The 20,478-nt window shown below is 36.1% G+C and overlaps 1 protein-coding gene across 1 annotated transcript in view; it reads right to left on the bottom strand.

Annotated features, from left to right (window-relative positions):
* Positions 1-20,478, bottom strand: part of LOC131031040 (uncharacterized) — a 95,910-nt gene that overhangs the window by 34,697 nt on the left and 40,735 nt on the right. The window contains exon 3 of the mRNA XM_057962057.2: positions 10,464-10,520. Coding sequence (XP_057818040.2) covers positions 10,464-10,520 — 57 coding nt within the window. The remainder of the gene's footprint in view (positions 1-10,463; positions 10,521-20,478) is intronic.

Genomic DNA, 20,478 nt, shown 5'->3' with positions numbered 1-20,478 from the left:
GCTAACAGAAGAAGACAAAAGCATAAGCTACCATTGGAGGACTACTGGATGAATGCCCAAGATGATTTAGAGATAAGAAGAAAGATGTGTTCAAGGCTACCGATTGACATCATCAAGATGTTTAAAGTTTTTGACATTCCAAATCAACCACAAGATAGTGAAAAAACGTCTCCAACCTGTATATGAACGAGAGAAAGACAAGAAGGTAGACATCAATTGGATTGATGTTGAGATCACTAATTTGAAAGACTTGATGAAGCCAGTCTTAGCATACATGCGATGATGGGTAGACATCCAAACTCGGAAGTTGAAGAGATAGAATGCAAAACTGACATTCGATTTGATGGGAGAGTCAGACTCATCCGATGAAGAGACAAAAGCACGAGCGTGAGTGGAAGTGCCACCCAGTCAGTTCACTCCAGAGGCTCAAAGAGGAAAGAAAATCATATGGATCATCACATAAGAAGCCTAAATCAAATTCAGGCCGCCCTTCCACTAGTATTTCTTCCATACATGATGTAGAGATGAAATAGGTAGCTGACAAGGAGAGTCAACCACCCAAGGGAAGCACAGATCATGGCGTAAAATGAATCCATGGAGCCTACAATCCAAACTAGTAGATGCAAAAAGATAGACAAAGGAAAGCAACCCCAAGTGCAAGATAATTCAATTCCACATGAGCATGCTAGCAATAAAGAAGTTGAAGATGTATATGTGGATATAGAGAATGAAAATGAAGAAGTGACCTCTCCACCCCGAGAAGATCAACGGCTCAAAGAGGTGCAAGTGGAAGAAGAAAGATCCACTATCCCAACATGGCTTAAAAAGAGATTAGCAAAGGAAGTCATAGAGGTAGAAGTAGAGCCTATGGATGATTTAGACAACCTCCTAAACAAAGCTCAAGAGACAGTTGAAAAGAAGGCCACCAAGATGTCAAAGATAGCAAAGGATAGTACAGGATCTCAAGTGATACAAACTGCCACTTCGAGAGTAGACAAGCCCGAAGATGAGATCACAGCAAAAGAGTATGACTTGGAGACTATTGGCTTAGGTCCTCCCACCACTAAGCAAGCGATGGAAGACTTGAATGACACAGTAAAAACAGTTCATGATATGTTAAACCTCAAGGTAGAGAAGAACAAGGAACTCGAGAGAGAAGTGAGTGTGTTGAGAAGCTACCTAAAGCAGTTCAAAGAACCGATAAGGCAACATCATCCTTCAAGCATGCTTCCACCGCTGCTTCCTCCAGACTCCGTTGATGATTTAGAAAAGATGAGGACTTTAGCTTATCTGATGAAGAATTAGATAAATAAGTCTTTCAAGAAGGCAAATGCATTTGTAAAGGAGCTAGTAAGCATATTTGATGAAGTCTCAAGTGTTCTTGAAAGAACCCAAATCCTCATAGTAGCTTATGATGTTTTTACTTTCACCAAAGACTACACCTTACCAAGACTGCAAGCAATGAAGAATTTACCTAAGCAAACTTTGGTGAATGGAGGAGTGTTGAAATATGGATAATCACCTAACTTCTAGCAGTTGCATAACTTGCTCCGAATGAGGAAGGCCATCTTCGAGGATATCAGCAATGGTTGCACTCAAGTCGACAATGCAATAAATGCGATACATGATAAAATCGTGAAAATAGTTGAAACCATACTTGAGAAAGAGATGAAAGAAGGAATTCATATAGATGTCGATCAGCTGATTGAGAGTGAAAATCATATTCTTTGGGACAGCCGGATCACCTTCAGAGAAGCAGCTAGAAGACATACATTCATTCATGGTACTCACCAACAAGACTAAAGATTTCGGGCCAGGATGGGAGAAAACCTTTGCCTCTGCCTTAGACGAAGTGAGCTTCATGAAAGATCAGTTGAAGAACATACCTGCTGCTCCAATAACTGAGATTGAGATCATAGGGTCCAAATTCATTGAATTTGCAACAAAAGAAAAGGATAAGGGAAACAAGCTTCTAGAAGATAGTTTGTTGTGATCCCATGTGGCCTCTTTTTTTCTCATTGGTGGATTTTTTTAGTGAGGTTTGTGCCAAATGGATGTCACATTCCCATTGGCTAATATTAAATAATGTGCAATAAGATTAGGTTTTTTTTGTAACAAACCCTAATTAGGGTTTAGGTGGCAAATCTTGGCCCTTGATTTTGATTTAATCTTGGCCATTCATTGTATTTGAGAGCACCATATAAGCTCCACTCATTTCATTTGTAAAGGATCGATTAGAAGAATTTGAAGAATTGCTGCTTTGATGCTACCAAAAATAATAAAATCATTTAAGTGTTGGTGAATTATTGTGTTTTGGAGCATTTTCTTGTTTCTTCATCCTTTTATGAGAGAACTTAATATCTAAAAATACAAAAAAAGGATTGAATACAATTTGCTTAAGTATTTAGATGAATGAAAGATTCATGTGTATGATTGATAGTGAAGCTCTTATTGTTCATACTACTAATATTTCATTGATGGTGAAGTATCTTGAGTAGTCGACTGAACTTATTTTAGCCAAGCTTAACTTCAATTACTATTTCCTCATTGATACGCTTCATCTTGATGGTATCTATGTTTGTGGTAGTGATTTGAAAAATTATCAGCTATCCCTAGAAGATTGCACTAGCTTTTTGGATACGTTCTTCGCATGTTAAAGCAAAGCTTAGTTGAACCTCACTTAAAGTCATTCATTATTCTTGCATTCTTAGTGTTAGTTTAGCATTCCTAAACCTTATCCCTTTTTAACATTTTTTTATCAAGCAATCATTAGTAGTAATAGGAAAGAACTCCATTGCAACATCATCGTAAAAACAGCATTCCTTGTGATTAAGAAGTTTCATCTCCTAGAACAATTGCGTAAGTCCCTTTGGAGGTACAGCAAAACACATCAAACCATTGAAGCTATCCAACACATCAAAACCTGACATTGTAAACCTTGAAGTCGTCTCGAGTGATCCTCTTGTTCAGCATTTGAGAAGTCTTTGTTCAAGAGAGGATAGAGTATTCAATACTTTATTTTGTATTCGATAGTGCATAAAACACACATCAACAGACACCTGTTTCTTTCTTGGCCTATTCATGCTCAACAAGCAATGCTTTTTCCACCTTAACTTCATCAATCTTTTGTTCTATGTTTGACTGTTATTTGGGGTTCTTGGACTCATGCTCATTAATCTCGTTTTTAGCAACTTATTTTCATTTTGACTCTAGCCGCCTATTCATGCTCAACAAGCAATGCTTTTTCCACCTTAACTTCATCAATCTTTTGTTCTATGTTTGACTGTTATTTGGGGTTCTTGGACTCATGCTCGTTAATCTCGTTTTTAGCAACTTATTTTCATTTTGACTCTAGCCTTTCTTCTTTCATCACCAACTCCATTGATCTTCCTCTTATTAAGCTCCTCTTTGTCTTTATTTCATAGAACTCATCAAAACATTAATAATTACAAATTGGCTTACACAATCGAATCCAAAAGCAATTATTGAATGTTAATATGGATTGTGGAAATCTGATAGCTCTAATTACAAATTACTTGACTTAAAGCATTATATTCCTCATGCCATGCCATTTCATCTTCTAGGCGAAGTAGTAATTGTTCCTCCTCCTCAATTGGACCTTCTTCTTCTCTTTGCCAAAATTTGGCCTAGTATGTTTTCATAAGAGGGTTGATTAAGACCTATCATAGGTTTAATTGTTCCCTTCTACCATATTTTGATTGGTCTAAAGGCATTCCACCAATGATTCATTTCCTTTTCCTTTTCACCTCAGTTACTCATGACTTCATTCCTTTTCTCTCCTTGCTACTATTTGAGTTCTCTATCACTCCTTATATGATTTTATATTTGCATAACAAAATTGATCCAGGCAAAATTCTTTGCTCTGATACCACTGAAATGAACCTAGGGTTCTAGGTTAGATAACAATAAATATATTTTCTACTGGATTTCGGGGACAAGGATGATAGGCGTGTTGGGATGTGTTTCCGATACGAGGGTACTTTCGGGCCATTTTTTAGGGGATGGCTGTTAAAAAAATGCATGACCATAAAATTTAGCTCTTGAACATCATTCCATACATAACAAATAGTTTCAAGAAATTCTAAAACAAAGCACGCATAATTAGTAACTTTGATAAGCATATCCAACATGTCTAATTCAACCTTATGGAAGCTTAGAAGAATTTAAGTATGCATTCATAAGCATTCAAGGCATAAACCCATGCAAACAAATACATGATAGCTTATCAAAGATCGGATTAAACAAAACCATAAATGCGTTCATTCTAAGAAGATGCACTTGTCAATAATGGCAATTATGCATATAAACATATACCGTGCACACCTAAATGATGTCTAGCATATTTCAAGTCATAATATTCCTTTAACTGTTTCTTATCGAAATGTGAATGAGTCTTAAACAAATTTCAACATGCAAAAAATAATAGTTACCAATACCATTTTGAAAATCTATTCAAGAATGCAAACTATGATAATTGAAGCATCATTCATCTACAAAAAGACTTCTATAATCGAAATTATCATTAATTAATGCATAAGAGAATCTTTTAAGAATAATCTTCGACATGTTATACTTTCCTAATGAGAAAGTATCTCCTTTCATGAAGATAAATAACTTTTCTTCTTCCTTTCTATAGCCAAGGTTTTCTCTCTCATATGTGGTTCAGGTATCATGATGCTAGAAGAATAATCTAAGTGTCTTTACCTTATCATATTTTCCTTGAAAAGAATATAGTTACTACTAAAAAGCTAAACGCTAAATAAAGCTTAAAAGCTAATTAACTAAAAAGCTAAATGACCATTAAACAAGGAACTAAATATAGGTGACTAAAATATAATTAAATATTCTAATACCCTCCCTTAATGGTCATTCTATCTACTAACTACCCTACAGAAGACACTGCAGGTCTTTTGATCACAAATGAAAAGAACACTCTGATGTGGTGGAGACCCTCCCTAAATCTGAAAAGTGTTAATGACCAAGAATACCAAAATCCATCCAACCTGACGTTGGGTAACCAAACTAAAAACTGAAACCATGATTTTGAGGAAAATCGGTAAACCCTTTTGCAGAAGAGTAGCAACTCCAAAACTGACTACAAGATACCACGGTTGCAGATGTTCGCCCTAGCAGGTGCGACCCAAACTAACTACAACAAAGCACGATTTTGAGGAAAAAACCGTCAAACCCTGAAATAGGAACCCCTGAAAAGAAAATTTACGATTTTGAGGAGAAAATCAAAAAACCAAGAAATTTGAAGTTACAAATCATCGTTTTTTGTCGAAAAAAACAGTAAAACCCAGATAACTAAAATCTTACGCTAATATCGCGGATTACAAATGAGATAATTTTTAAGAGAAAATTATAAACCCTGCAAACAATTTTTGAGAAAAAAATCATGAAAACATTCCCATGATTTTTTGTGGGAAAAATTAGAAAACCGACTGACAATTTTTCAAGAAAAAATCGTGAAAACCCTGGGACCTGTAAGACGAGGTCTAGCCTAAATCAATCTGATAAAGGTAACGATATTCAGATATCGTGAACATGCACTATTTCCAGGTGTTGTGGTAGTTGTTGAACTTCTGACTACGTTCCAACATGATGTTGGTCATAGATGCCATCACAAAAATGGAGGTTGAACGAGGTCAACCTAGTGAAAGCATGAGACAAAAGAATCTGATTCAAAAATCAAAATAGAAGTAGTTGCACAAAAAATCTGAAACCCTGGAAGAGAATTCTGGCACGAATTCTAAGGTGCAAATTTCGAGGTTTGGAAGAAATCCATAAATTAAAAAATTTCTGCAAACTTAAAATAGCATAAATGGTGCCCAAAAAAAACAGCAAAAATCCCAACGTCCACAGAAATAGCAGAAATTGTGAACTGCTTTTAAATTCCAGGGTAAATTTGCTGGCACAAAATTTGAGGTGCGTAAAACGAGGCACCCAAAAAAATCTGAGACCAACCCAGAAAATCACTCGAATAACCCACCAAGAATCTGAAAACAGAATGCAAATCTGACGGCTCAAAAATCGAGGCACAGAAAATGATGCACCCAGAAAAATCTGACAACGACCCAATTGAGGTCTCGAAAAACCCACCAAGAATCTGCAAGCAAAATAAAATTTTGACTTGAACTGAAGAGTCAAAACCCTAGTCGAAAATTGTAGAAACCCTAGGAAAATTTTCAATCTTCAATAAAAAATTGCCCAACTACGTAGGTATAAAATTGGAAAAAATATGGTTTTGACAGCTTTTTGTTGGAGAGAGAATTGAATCCCCTAATATTCCAAGAGAGAACCTTCATTGGGAAACCTTAGGTTTCTCGGTCCCTATCAAGATATCTTCCAACTTGCTTTGATGTCCTATTTCCATATCCACGAAAGCCATTCATTGCAAAGAAAAATACTTATTCAACCTAATTTCCTTGATGCTTCCAAAATCACCCTTCCCTTTCTTTGTTCATCTTCAAAATGAGGGTTCTCCATCACCAATCTGTCAAAGCTAAATCCTCTAAGGACTATCTCTTAATTTTCTCTTGTTCAACTCCCTTAGAGCAAGAATTTCATTGAGGGCCTAACCTATTAACTCCCTAATATCAGGTTCTTTTTTAACCACATCAAGGTCCTATGCTTCTTATAATCTTTTAAAATTGTACTCCACCATCGTACCTTTATTTTTGTCCATATGTATATTCTTAAATTGATTTTCTTTGACAAATTCTACCGCATCTTGAGTTGTGAACACTAGTTCCACTCCCCTTTTCCTTTATGTATTTTTGTTCCTAGTACTATTTTTTTCTCTTAGATTTGATAAACCCTCAATTTCTTTACCAGGCTCCTCTTAACTTTTTCTTGACAAAGTTTTTTCCTAAAGAGTTGGCAGTGTAATGTCCCCTTCTCCGCAGTGATTAGTTCAATTGGCCATTAGGCTATTTCGGAGGCTCGTAGGCTAGTCAGGAGCAGAAATTAGGGTTTCCTATTTTCTAGGAGGATTCTTTGGTGTTTTTAGGGGGTGTATGTGGGAGTTTGACAGTTTGGATTTTGGATTCCTTCTGGGTTTTCAGAGAGCTTCAAGATGGTTAGACATGCATCTACATCGGGTGACTTTTTCCGGACTTACTATTTTTAGTAAGTGCGACGGCTACTCAGAATGTGGTTAAAATCACTTTGGAAACACTTACTATTTTTAGCAGTTCTATTTTTAGCAGGATGTCAGCGGGCCTGTTCAGATGACTATTTCCAGTAGGTCAGTTTGAGCAGTTAGTCTTCTAAGCATTTTTTGGTGCTATTCTTGGCAAGGGTTCTTCAGGTCAATTCAGTGACTATTTCTGGCAGGGCAATTCTCTCAACTTGTTTCCCCATATCCTTGGAGCTTGTTTTGGTAGGTTCAGTATTTGATGAAAAATGGTGTTTTAAATTAAATTATAACTTAAGGCAAAGGTTGGACGATTTATTTTAAAGGGATTGCTTAAGTTATATTGATATCTAAGTCATTTCCTTAATTATATATTGGGCGATTTATTGTTGAGGAAAAATACTTTATAAAGTGAAATATTAATAAGGCAAAATGGATGCCTTATGGAGAAATAAGTTAATTTTATGATATACTTCACTTATCTACCTTGGATGCCATATTATGATTTTATTGTCATTGTTATAAAGTATATTTGCTCCTATGAAAAGGTCGATTTGGAGAAAGGAGAAAAGAAATGTAATTTCAAAATAATGTGAAGTGAATGTGCATTTGGGTTTGGCATTCATTTGGAGGGAATGTGAATTTGAATTTGGAGACACGAAGTCTATAAATAAGAGTGTCGGGCTCTTGTTTTTGATATCCAAGAAATTTAATAATGAAATGCTGCCGAAATGCAGAGTGAAAGCTTCGGGGAACGCTTACCTCCTAGCCATAGCTTGATTTCTTGCTTGCAATACAGCAACTAGTCAAGCCAAATACTGCTCTTCATTCAGAGGAGTGGATTGAAGATAATGTTGTAGATTTATATATTAGATTCTGATTTTTGGGAGTGCTATAGTGTGTTCTTGTTGCTAGTTGCGGAGTGTGCTGAAGTGGATTTTGGGTCGCAGGTCTCAGTGTGTCATTCTCCTTGTTCTGGGTATTTCATCTATCTTTCTTTATGGTTTAGGCAATTCATTTTGCAAGTTTATAGAGCTTAAAATGGTGTTTTGGATTTTATTTTTGCAAAATCGTAGCTTAGCTGGCCATACCATGTGGCTGAGTGCTTTGGAATGCATGCATAAATTATTGGGGTCGGTTTGCCATGTTTTGTTGTCCTAGGAATGATTGCCTACCTCCTAGTGATCATTTGCTTTCAGTTTCGTGTCATTTGGTTAAGAATTGGGTGAGTTGTGAGTGTTTTAGTGGGAATTGGTGTTGCTGGTCTGTGTGTTTTCAGCGTGCTAGGAGTATATCAGAATTAGAGTTTTTGGTGTTTGGAGTTGGTTTTGGGGTGTGTGAGTTCATTGGTGTGAAGAGAAAGGACTTGGTTTCATTTGTAGTTTATGGTCATGTTATTGCACTTGGTTCATCACTCTTATATACTATGATTCGTATTGTAATACTGGTAGTAGTACTAACAGCAGTTTCTATTGTTCTTTCTTGTCCCACTGCATAAGTGGAAGAGGCTGGCCTTGCTGCCTATCTTTGGAATAGTGTTTTCCTTTAAATTGTAATCCATATTGTGCATTGTAAAACTGGTTGGTAGTACTAACAGCTATCTAATTGGATTATTGCTCTTAGTCCCACTGCATAAGTGGAAGAGGCTGGCTTTGCCGCCTATTTTTGAATATTGTAATACTCTCCTCCCGCTACATAAGCGGTAGAGTTGATTGTAATTTCATTTCTAGTCCTCCCGTTGAACAAGCAGTTGAGTGATTGCATTATTCAGTTCTTTAGCTTGTCCTTGACTGGTTTACCGCCAAGTGATTGCATTGTTTTCATTACCCCGTTGTATAAGCAGAAGGGGTTGGCTTGCCGCCCGAAGATTGTAATCATTTTCAGTTATTGGCATCTAACAATCCCCTTGACACTGCATGCTCTCGCCCTCTCAGATTGGGCTCTCAGGGATCAGAAAGTGGAGGGTTACTTTCAGCAGCATTTGGTTTTCATTTCCTAACCATAACAAGTGTTGTGTTGAATGTAATTGTGGAAAAAAATTGGGAAAAATTAAGGGGGATATTACAAGCAGGCATTCTCTTATGAGATGATCATACTCATGGCATCTCCAACACCTGAATGAAAACATTCATAATCTAGAGCTTAAATCCATTTAACTTCTCCAACTTTCAAGGTAATACTTCTTGGGGGGCGGGGGGAGGGTCGAGGGGACCATGAGATGAAGCTCCACACACATATTCAAGCATAAACAAAGAGGCTCTTACCATGAAATGGCCTAGAAATATCAATTACAACCCCCAAAATCCTAGCAATCATCTCAAATACATAAGGGGACCAAAACTCTTGGGGAAGGGCATATGTGTGGATCCATACTTGTTCCATAGGGGGAATTCACATTGTGGGTTAAAACCCACATGCCAATGTTTCATGAAACGGCTAGCATTCTAATAAATGGGTGGCCCACCTCCAAAGACATTATCCCTATTTGATTCATTAGCAAAAATGGAGATCAAATATACCCTCATACAAGAACACGGTGTGGCTGTTCATATTCTCCTTTAGTTTTCCGATCCTTTCTAGCCCAAAAGTACAAATATGTCAAGGAAAGCTAGGTACCAAGGAATATACATATCGACTCCTACAATTGAAGGTAGACATGTTCTTTCAGAATTCCAATACATCAATATTGATGATTGGAGATTCTTCAAGGGCCAACATGCATGATTCAAACCTCTCTTGGGTTGATTGATCTTCTCCTAACTGCATCAATCTCTTTCTCCAAAATCGATGAGCCAAATTTTATAACTGTATTCCTGAAGCCTACCTAGAAACATAGAGAAGACCCAAAAGAAAGCGAAATGTAGAAAGCAAAGAAACAAAGAAAGCTCACTAGAATTTAAAAAACCAAAAACCCTAGCAGATCAATTCTCTCTCCAAAACTAAAAACTTATGAAATTTGTACTGATTTTTCCTTGTCATCTTTATTACAATTTTAATTTTAATTCTAATTCTAATTCTAATTTGAAATCATGTTTTCTGTGTGACTAATCTTGCAATCCTCTTATCAATTGTTTTTCACCCTGATGATGGATCATAGAGTGTGATCTGAAACATTGATGCATAAATTTGCATGTTTTTTCCAAAAGCTCAATAAATACAGATTGCTCAATATCTATGCAAAAATATTTTGATTTCATTCAATTAATTTTATTCTACCATGTAATATACATTCAACTAGGATCAATTACATGACCAAAATGAACCTGATGCATACTTAATTGATAAAAATCTTTTATATTCTTACCTTCCCTTCGAGAGTGACACCCCTGAAAATATGAGAGGAAAATCTGGTCTTTCAAACCTGCAATCATTAAATAGTTATAACAATGAATATATGAATGTTAAAAATACTCAAGGCAAAATCAATTGAAACTAACAAAGAAACCTGTAAGAGTTTATTTTGAATTCAAGAACCTTAAGAATACATCAGAAATATCTATAGCTAATGTAATTATTGGCTTCCTACAGTTTACAGCCACTTAACTGAATTCATGAGAGAATATTGGAGAAAGTCTATTAGCACTGTATCTAACAAATCCAACACAGAATATTGGAGAAAGGTTTACCTTAATCTAAGATAAAACCTAACTCTATAAAAGTATCATTTCTTTTGTCCTAATTAAAAGGTATCAGTCTCATAGTTTGAAACATAAAGTCCAATAAATGGGAAAAACAGTGTTATTAACATTATAAAAAACTGTTATATTGATACTGGGTGTAATTCCGAATGACCTCCTTGGCCACTGGTGATCATAATATAATTTCTTGGACATTGACAGATTATTTCTCTCTTTCTTTCTTTATTTATTAATGCAACAGCCCTGCAGAAATTGAGGCCTGGGTTGTAAGTTATCATTAATCCAGTCTTCTACAGAGAGTATTTTACTTTGTGGTCCTTGCGGCATATCTAAACTCCTTTATATAAGAAGACATGTCAATGGCGATAACTGATAAGATATAAAACAATATCTTGCTTGATCCTTAGCCCAGCAATCAAGATTCCAGTAGATATACTTTACCCATAGGGCAATATTTCATCTAGTTTAAAAAAATAGGTCCTATAATCAGATATTTATCCTCATTCCAAACTAAATGATAAATATTTTTCTTGATATGATTTGCATATCTTCCAAATAAGCAATCTCCAAAAATGTCATATCTACTAAAGGGGTAACTGCTTGATTGATTGTAGTAAACATGTCCCATGCAGAAAACTTGTATGTGAAAATCAATGAGGAATTCCGCAAATGATTAATAGGAATTTATGGAATGTTGGTTAGCATCAGCTCTGAAATGATATCATGTCTAGAGTGAGTACTAACCCAGTTTTGTGCCCCTTTAACATATAAAATAGCATGCCTATTGTACAACTACAAAGCATCATAAAGGATATTCTACAGAAAACATAAATGGTTTAACTAGGTCACACTGTTCCACGGGGACGCGTCCCCCCCCCGTTTTGGCTGCGTCTCGGAGACAAGGACGGGGGGGACGGGGACCCGACATCCCCCGCCGTCCCACCACCGCCACCCAAGTGCCGCCGGAGACGGGGAGACGTCTCCGCGTCTCCCATCACCCCCACGTATATGCAATGTTTAAAATTAAAAAAAATTTAAAAAGTGAGTTTTGTCATTTTGTGTTTGACTCTAGTCTCTTTTGTAATGCTATTGCTATTAGTATTTGTATTTGGCTACTCATTGTAATGATGAATCATGTAATCATCTTTATTATTATAGACTTTGCAATGGCATCAGATATTCATATTTTCCTTTTTCGATATAATAGAAATCTCCAATTTGACAACTTCATTTGTCAAATTTTATTTAGCAATTAGCAATTAGCATTGAAGAAATCTTGGTATTTAGATTTAGTATTTCAAATTTCCTATAGTTTCATTTGAAATGTAATTCTTATACTGTTATGCTGTCATACATTTTTGAATTTTCAAAACTAGTTTTTCAAGTACTAGATGTATATGTATAACTATATCAGCACCACCACCCCGCCACCCCCCGTCGTCCCCCCGCCGTCCTCAAACTTAGGCCCTTGGTCCCCCCATCCCGGAAACTCGTCCCCAACGCCGGTGGAACACTGGTCACAGTACTAGACCTGGGATAAATTATATATCAAGAGGTTTATTGTAAGAGTCCCAAACCACATCAGCTGTCTCAAATGTTTCGTAAATTTGCTGAAAATAAAATTATTCTAAGCCTAACTTGTAATGTCCCCTTATAATATTTTACTGAATCCTACAAATTTAGAGGTTCTTAGCTAAGAGGGTCATGGACTTCCCATTTTCTGATCACCAAGATCCTGTGAGGATGAGGTGAGAGCATACAGTGAACAAGTACAAGGGATCAATTAATGTATCTTCTAGACTATGACAGTTAGCAGAATCTTTACCCAACGCAATTGCAACGGCAGGGAAGTCATAGGATGCTGCTCATTCTAAAATATCTGCTGGAAATAGCAAGGGAATTATGCAACAACTAATTAACCACTTAACATAGAATTCCACCATTGATCATGACAGCATATGAATGCATGCAAACGGCTCTCATAAATACATGTGCCACACCAATATACTAAGAACCTTAAGTTTAACACAAATATTAACATATTTATTAACACCAATATTTAACTCCTCACAGCTACTACAATTATATGACTGTGCCACACATAAAAATGCAAAGTAGTTATTGAAACCTTAACACATAGTGCTAAATACATTCATTGTTGTTATAATATTATGTCTGCACCTCGTATGACAGTATTTTATTGAAAATTTAATGACAAAATCAATGAACTCCACATATATATATATATATATAGAGAGAGAGAGAGAGAGAGAAAGAGAGAGATGCGAGTGTTCAGCACATCTATGCAAACTATCCCTCAAAATCCCAGTCAGACACCCCATACAAGTCTAAGCAATCAAAAAACAACTTTAAAACAGAATATATATGTATATGTGAATATTGACCTATTTCTAAACCCTAAAGATCCAACCACTAACCCTAGAACTAAAAACTAATTCAACAAACAATCAATAGAGATCTACCATGCACGCAAATAACATGAAATAACCAAATATACCTTCACATACATTGTAAGCTTGTCTCCAGTGTTCTCCTATCCTCCAAGATCTTGTGATTGCTCTCAGATTTGTATGCACTTACACAAAAGGTCATGAAAGAATGGAGTGTGGTTGCTTGATAAGGTAATCTATGATGCAAAGATGATGTGATGATGTATGATCCTAGAATGATTTTGGCATGATGTAGGTGCTCTAGTGACTGCTTGATGTCCAAAATGGAAGGAGGTATCCTCTTTTATAGAAGTCTCAAAGAGAATCAAGGGCTTAGATTAAGAGGTTAAAAGATGAATGGCCAAGATCACAAAGTTAAAAAAGAATCAATAGGATTGAACAGTAGGTAAAGATAAAGGGTTGAGATTGAGTGGTAGGTGGGAGTGAATAAGATTATGAGGTTAGTTTAAAATGGAGAAACAAGATCGAGTGGTAGGTAAGATTTGAGAGACATGTTGTCATGTGGAGATAAGTAAAGAGAGAATGTAATTAAGAGGAATTTGACACTTGTTGCATGCCTACGACTTTAGATTATGATCCATGTGAACAAGTTGGAGGGCTCGGATTAGAAAGAAGAGGATAAGCAATCAAAAAACAACTTTAAAACAGAATATATATGTATATGTGAATATTGACCTATTTCTAAACCCTAAAGATCCAACCACTAACCCTAGAACTAAAAACTAATTCAACAAACAATCAATAGAGATCTACCATGCACGCAAATAACATGAAATAACCAAATATACCTTCACATACATTGTAAGCTTGTCTCCAGTGTTCTCCTATCCTCCAAGATCTTGTGATTGCTCTCAGATTTGTATGCACTTACACAAAAGGTCATGAAAGAATGGAGTGTGGTTGCTTGATAAGGTAATCTATGATGCAAAGATGATGTGATGATGTATGATCCTAGAATGATTTTGGCATGATGTAGGTGCTCTAGTGACTGCTTGATGTCCAAAATGGAAGGAGGTATCCTCTTTTATAGAAGTCTCAAAGAGAATCAAGGGCTTAGATTAAGAGGTTAAAAGATGAATGGCCAAGATCACAAAGTTAAAAAAGAATCAATAGGATTGAACAGTAGGTAAAGATAAAGGGTTGAGATTGAGTGGTAGGTGGGAGTGAATAAGATTATGAGGTTAGTTTAAAATGGAGAAACAAGATCGAGTGGTAGGTAAGATTTGAGAGACATGTTGTCATGTGGAGATAAGTAAAGAGAGAATGTAATTAAGAGGAATTTGACACTTGTTGCATGCCTACGACTTTAGATTATGATCCATGTGAACAAGTTGGAGGGCTCGGATTAGAAAGAAGAGGATAATGAATTAATTAAATAAATAAAATATTTATTTAATTAATAGTGGATCATGGTAAAATGATTAAATAAATAATAAATATTTATTTAATTATATAAGGACAATTTCAGGTGTCTTTTATATATATATACAATAATCTTCACTACAAACCAAAATAGAGATCCAACTGAAATATTGAAATAAATACTTATCACAATGACTGAGCAGCACTATAGTAAATTGTAGTAGTACTACTTCACTCTTTCAGCATAAATGTGAGTAGTAGCACTGAAATTGAAAACGACTTCAATCTTTCAGCATAAATGTGAGCCCTGGATGAAATCGCCTTAAAAGGACAAGAGGGTTTTCATCCTCCCATCAAAATTAGAAACTATCAGACTTTTGTCCTCCAAATTCCTACGCCCAAGTGTTTCGTCCTTGTGTGAAAAGATGATCACATGTGCTCAAACTCCAAAGAAAGATTTGATTGCAATGACATAAAATGGATGCTCCATTTGATCCATTAGCCCTCCTTTTATAAATTCATTTTGGGCCCTCAAATTTAAATTTTCTTTTTCTTCCAGAAATTCCCTCCAAAAGCAATTAAAATTTCTTTTTAAACTAAATACTACAGAAGGCCTTAATATGGTTTGTGGGCCAAAATATTTTGATACGCAACTTGTAGCTTTCATTTTGCCACTTGAAAAGGGAAATCGAAACTAAAAAGTTAAAAAATTAGAAATTAAAAAGGGCTCTATTCAATCTTGTAGCTGCCATTGTCTCATTCTTTAAAATAAAAAATACATAAAAAGTATAGAATTTTTATGTTCCAATAATGCTGATCTAGCATCTGTGGAAGGAAAGAAACGCCAAAATATTTAACGATAAAGTAACAATGTTGGAATCGTTATTGAGTTGGATAGAGGTGGCTATAAGTGAGCATATAAATGCCAAATCAGCAAAAGGTGATCACCTTTCGTTTTCCACTTGGGATGATGAAATGCTAAAGGTTTGGCCCCATCTTATTCCCCCAAAAGGAGATCTAATAAACAATAACAACCATCGAGCGGATGTGTGATGGCTCCTTCCTCCCAGAGGCCGTCTAAAATTATATTTCGACGGAGCCTCCCACGGTAATCCAAGTTTCAATGGAGACGGTTTCCTTATCAGAAATGACCTTAGCACATTGGTTTGGGGGGGATCGGTGAAGTTGCCGACGGGAACCAACAATGAGGCAGAATTCACCACTCTACGGCTGGGTCTGCACCTTTGCAAGGACAAAGAGCTTTCAAATCTGGAGATAGAAGGGGATTCTTTAAATGGCATTTGAGCGGTGATAACAAAGAAGGCTTGGAGCTAGAAATCGAACATGTGGGCGGAGAGTATTCTAGAGATTCTGAAGGATCTAGGGGACTGCATGATCAGTCACATTTTCAGGGAGGCCAACTCAGAGGCAGATTTCCTTTCCAACCATGCTATTGATCAAGATGTTGCATCAATCATTTTGTGACAATCAGGCTTGGAATGGTCTAATTATTCCAACTGCCAATAGAGAAAGTGTTCAATAGATGGATCCGTTGTATAGACAAAAGATTTGGTTGATCACGAGATAAACAGAGAGCATGTCAGCACGTTTTTTGGGATACGATAAAGCTGGCTAGGCCTGTAAATTTAGAGCCCCTCCATACAATGGAAAATCACTCCAAACAAAGCCTCTTCTGAGTTGGTCAAATGGCGGGTTTGTCGAGTGGTGGCAATCTGGAATTCATATTCATCTCGTAATGTAAGTGCTCCTGCAAGCAAGGATCGGTGGACGAGCAACTACGAGAAATTTTTTTGAGGAGGAGAAGTTGCAAAGGATGTGCTCCGCAAGATCATAGGAGGCGAACTGCTGGAATGCTCTCACGCACATAACGCGGAGCTGTAAGAGCACTTCATGTACAATGTAGCAAGAACCCCCAAAGTTTTCTACGATGCGGAGAAGGCCATCAACCACATGGTTGCCCCGAACCTGCGAGAGTTGGTCATCAATGCTTTGAAAAATCTGAAAACGAGCTCCTTCCTTGGCCTGGTTCTAAATGCTTTTCAGATTAAGGTGAATACAGTGGCTGTAATGAGGAACTGTTTGAGAAATAACAACATGGAGACAAATGGGTATATGATAGGAGAGAATGAGGATTTAATTCCTCCTGAGCAGCTGGAAAGAGCACAAGAGGTCATAGAGGCCATTAGGACTCTGCACTTTAAGCTCTGTGTTGAATGATGTAATTTTCTATCCGTGTTTTTAATGGAAAGGTACAGCCCCTTAGGCAGAAATTTTTCAAAAAAAAAGGTATAGAAATTTTATTAAAAAAATATACCTTGGAAGAAAAATGTTTGTTGTTATCAAGTTAATATATATAAGCATTGAATAGGATGAGCCCAAGTGGTAAAACCATAGAAGCAAACATCTTTCTTGGCAATATCTCGCTAAACCAGAAGATAAAGATATTTTCAATTTCTCGAGATAACATCTAAAAAATATTGGGAACCCAAAAAACAAAGAAAAATTAAAAAAAAAGGAAAATAACTAATGTTTTTCATATTTATAGTAATTGTAATTGACAAAAGAGGAAGTAGGATATACACCATGAATTTCAAAATATGGATCTTTCGCATTAATTTTGGGATTGATGACCATTATGCACACTAGATAGTGTGTTACTACATATTACTTTTTGCAATTTATGCTCGCAAACTAATTATTTAATCCTAAATTTTTTACTCCATCTCATTAGAAATACTGCAACATCAACATATTTGACATCATAACATTAAATTACATCCATAGTATTCTATGATTTTTTATTTTATGATACCGTATGATGTCTACTTAAGAAAATTAATAAGTTATGGATTAATCTTTCTTTCTTGTTTTCATTTTCATATTATTTGTTACATTTTCATGTGACTTGTTTTAAACATCTTTTATTAAATAAATAGCAATAGTGTTTCATCTTTTGCAAGAAAACACAAAATGAAACAATATGTATGGCAGAACTGTTTTTCAAATTAGGAGGGAAACCTCCCTAAGATTTAAACTAAACTAAAAATAAGTTAAACTAACTCTAGACTAAATCTATAAAAACGATTCACCGAGGGGATTTTTGCATAAAAATATAACTACTTGCCTATATTTTTGCCTCAAATACATGCACACGACTATTAATAGATTTTCAAATATTATAGATGAAAAAACTAATCTAACCATTCAAGCTAGCTAAAACGAAGATCAACTACTTACTATAAACAAGGATTGGAAAGGAATAACAACATATAAATCAACAACACTGATTTCAAGAATTAAACAGTTTAGTTGTATACAAAGCCACAACATGTTAATTTTAAAGCAATTAGGTGATAATTTGATCAATTTGAATATAATCAGACTATGTATAAATAATGACAGTAATAAAACACAAGAACAGTAACAGAAATAAACACAAGACACCAATACCCTGAGAAAACCTCCCTCCTGGAGGTTAAAAACCCAGCCTCAAACTTTAAGATGTATTATATCAATGGTAGGCAATTACAATATAACTGACTTATCTCTGATTGCTGTTCTAACAGCAAGTTGTCATAATGATAGATGATGCAGCCTGAATCAGAATCTTGACAACTTGATAAGCCCTTGGAGTTTGCCAAAATGCAAACCAACAGGTGGGGTCTTTAACAGCTTGAATCAGAATCTTGTCAACTTGATAAACCCTTGAAGTTCGCCAAAATACAGACCAGCAGATTCGCTAAGGATAGCAGAAATAGATCGCATAAAATGGAAGAGCAGAGCAGATCGCTATATGCAAATGTGATAAATTGTATATTTCTTCATCTTGAAGTTGTTATGTATATATACCCTTCTTTGGCGGTGGATCACATTAGGTCGGCTTGCACTAATATTAATTATTGTTAATTAATATTTACCACATTGGACATTGGTCCAGTCCAATCCCTTTAGCATGTTACACTTTTGGGCCCAGCCCTATTACATATGAATTGCCTTTCATACGCCACATTTGGGTCTAGCCCAGTAATAGTCACATTGAAAATAATACATGCATATTTGATTTTACATAATCCGAACTTAGCTAATATTTTCAACACTCCCTCTTAGCTAAGGAGGATAACTGCCACACGTCATGATCCATTCATGACTTTCATCTTGCATTGCCCGCAAGAGTGAATATACCTGCAGTAAAACTCATAAATATCATGAACTCATTTCATGATGACCATCTTACATTGCCCGCAGAGGATGGTACCACCTTGCATTGCCCGCAAAGGGTGTAAGAGGATTTTACACCTCAGCCTTCTCCCCGAGAAGGATACACTGTCACCTTGCATTGCCCGCAGAGGGTGACTCCACCTTGCATTGCCCACAGAGGGTGGAAGATGCAAACTGAATTGCATCACTAAGATTGAAACTCCCTCTCAACCAATGCTGAGTTCTCCACCATTCCAAGCTTCTCTCTGAAGTACTCAAACTTCACCCGAGCTAGAGGCTTGGTGAGAACATCAGAAACTTGTTCATCGGTGTTGATGTATTTCAGTTGGATAGCACCTCTTTGTGCCATATCACGAATATAATGATAATGAATTTCCACATGTTTTGGCCTGTCATGAAACACTGGATTGTTAGACATTTTAATACAACTTTGGTTATCACAATAAATAACAATGGATTCCCATGGTTGTCCAAACAACCCAGCAAGAAGCTTGCGAAGCCAAACTGCTTCTCTAATTGCCACACTTAAGAAATATATTCAGCTTCTGCAGTACTTAGTGATACTGAGGACTGTTTCCTACTGGCCCAAGAGATCATAGCGGAACCCAAGCTGAAACAGATTCTTTAAGTGTTTTTTCTGTCAGTAACACTTCCAGCCCAATCAGAATCAGAGTAGCCTTCCAAGTTGATTGCCGTGTTGATTGAGTACTTAAGTCCATGGCCAATAGTTCCTCGCAAATATCTCAGGATGTGCTTGGCTGCCAATAAGTGAACATGCTTTGGCTGGTTCATGAATTGGCTAAGTGCACTCACTGCATAGCAGATATTTGGTCTAGTGTTAACTAGATACATCAAGGATCCAATCAACTGCTTGTACTCTGAGGGATCTACAAAATCAGAGTTAGCTGCAGAAATACTCAACTTCTTCAAGTTAGTTTCCATAGGAGTAGACATAGGTTTACAATCCATCATACCAAATCTTTTCAATATATCAACAATATATTTTCCTTGACTTAAAATAATTTCATTAGGTCTTTGCCACACTTCTAACCCTAGAAAGTAATGCATAATAAATCCTTCATTTCAAATTCAATAGCTAATTCTTTCTTACACCTAATGATGAGACTATCTTCACCAGTTAGAAATAAATCATCAACATATAAAACCAGAATTAGCATTTCACCATTAAATACTTTAAAGTAAATGTTAGGATCGGCATTATTCTTAGAAAATCCTAGACTAACTAGGTACTTATCAATTCTTTCATACCAAGCTCTAGGAGCTTGCTTGAGGCCGTAGAGAGCTTTCTTTAATCTGCATACATGAGTTTCTCTATTATGAATTTCATAACCTTCAGGTTGTTCAATATAGACTTCTTCCTCAATAACACCATTAAGGAAGGCAGTCTTTACATCCATTTGATGTAATTTCCAACCTTTGGCTGCAGCAATAGCTATAATAGTTCTAATAGAAGTATATCTAGCAACAGGAGCAAATGTTTCTTCATAATCTATGCCTTCCTTTTGAGAAAAACCACGAGCTACAAACCTAGCTTTATATTTCTCTATACTACCATCAGCAGCATGTTTAATTTTAAACAACCATTTAG

This window comes from Cryptomeria japonica, chromosome 4 (assembly GCF_030272615.1).
Source record: "Cryptomeria japonica chromosome 4, Sugi_1.0, whole genome shotgun sequence".
In the NCBI taxonomy this organism is placed as follows: domain Eukaryota; kingdom Viridiplantae; phylum Streptophyta; class Pinopsida; order Cupressales; family Cupressaceae; genus Cryptomeria; species Cryptomeria japonica.
Note: the sequence above shows the minus strand (reverse complement) of the source record. Positions and strands in the feature narration are given on the sequence as shown.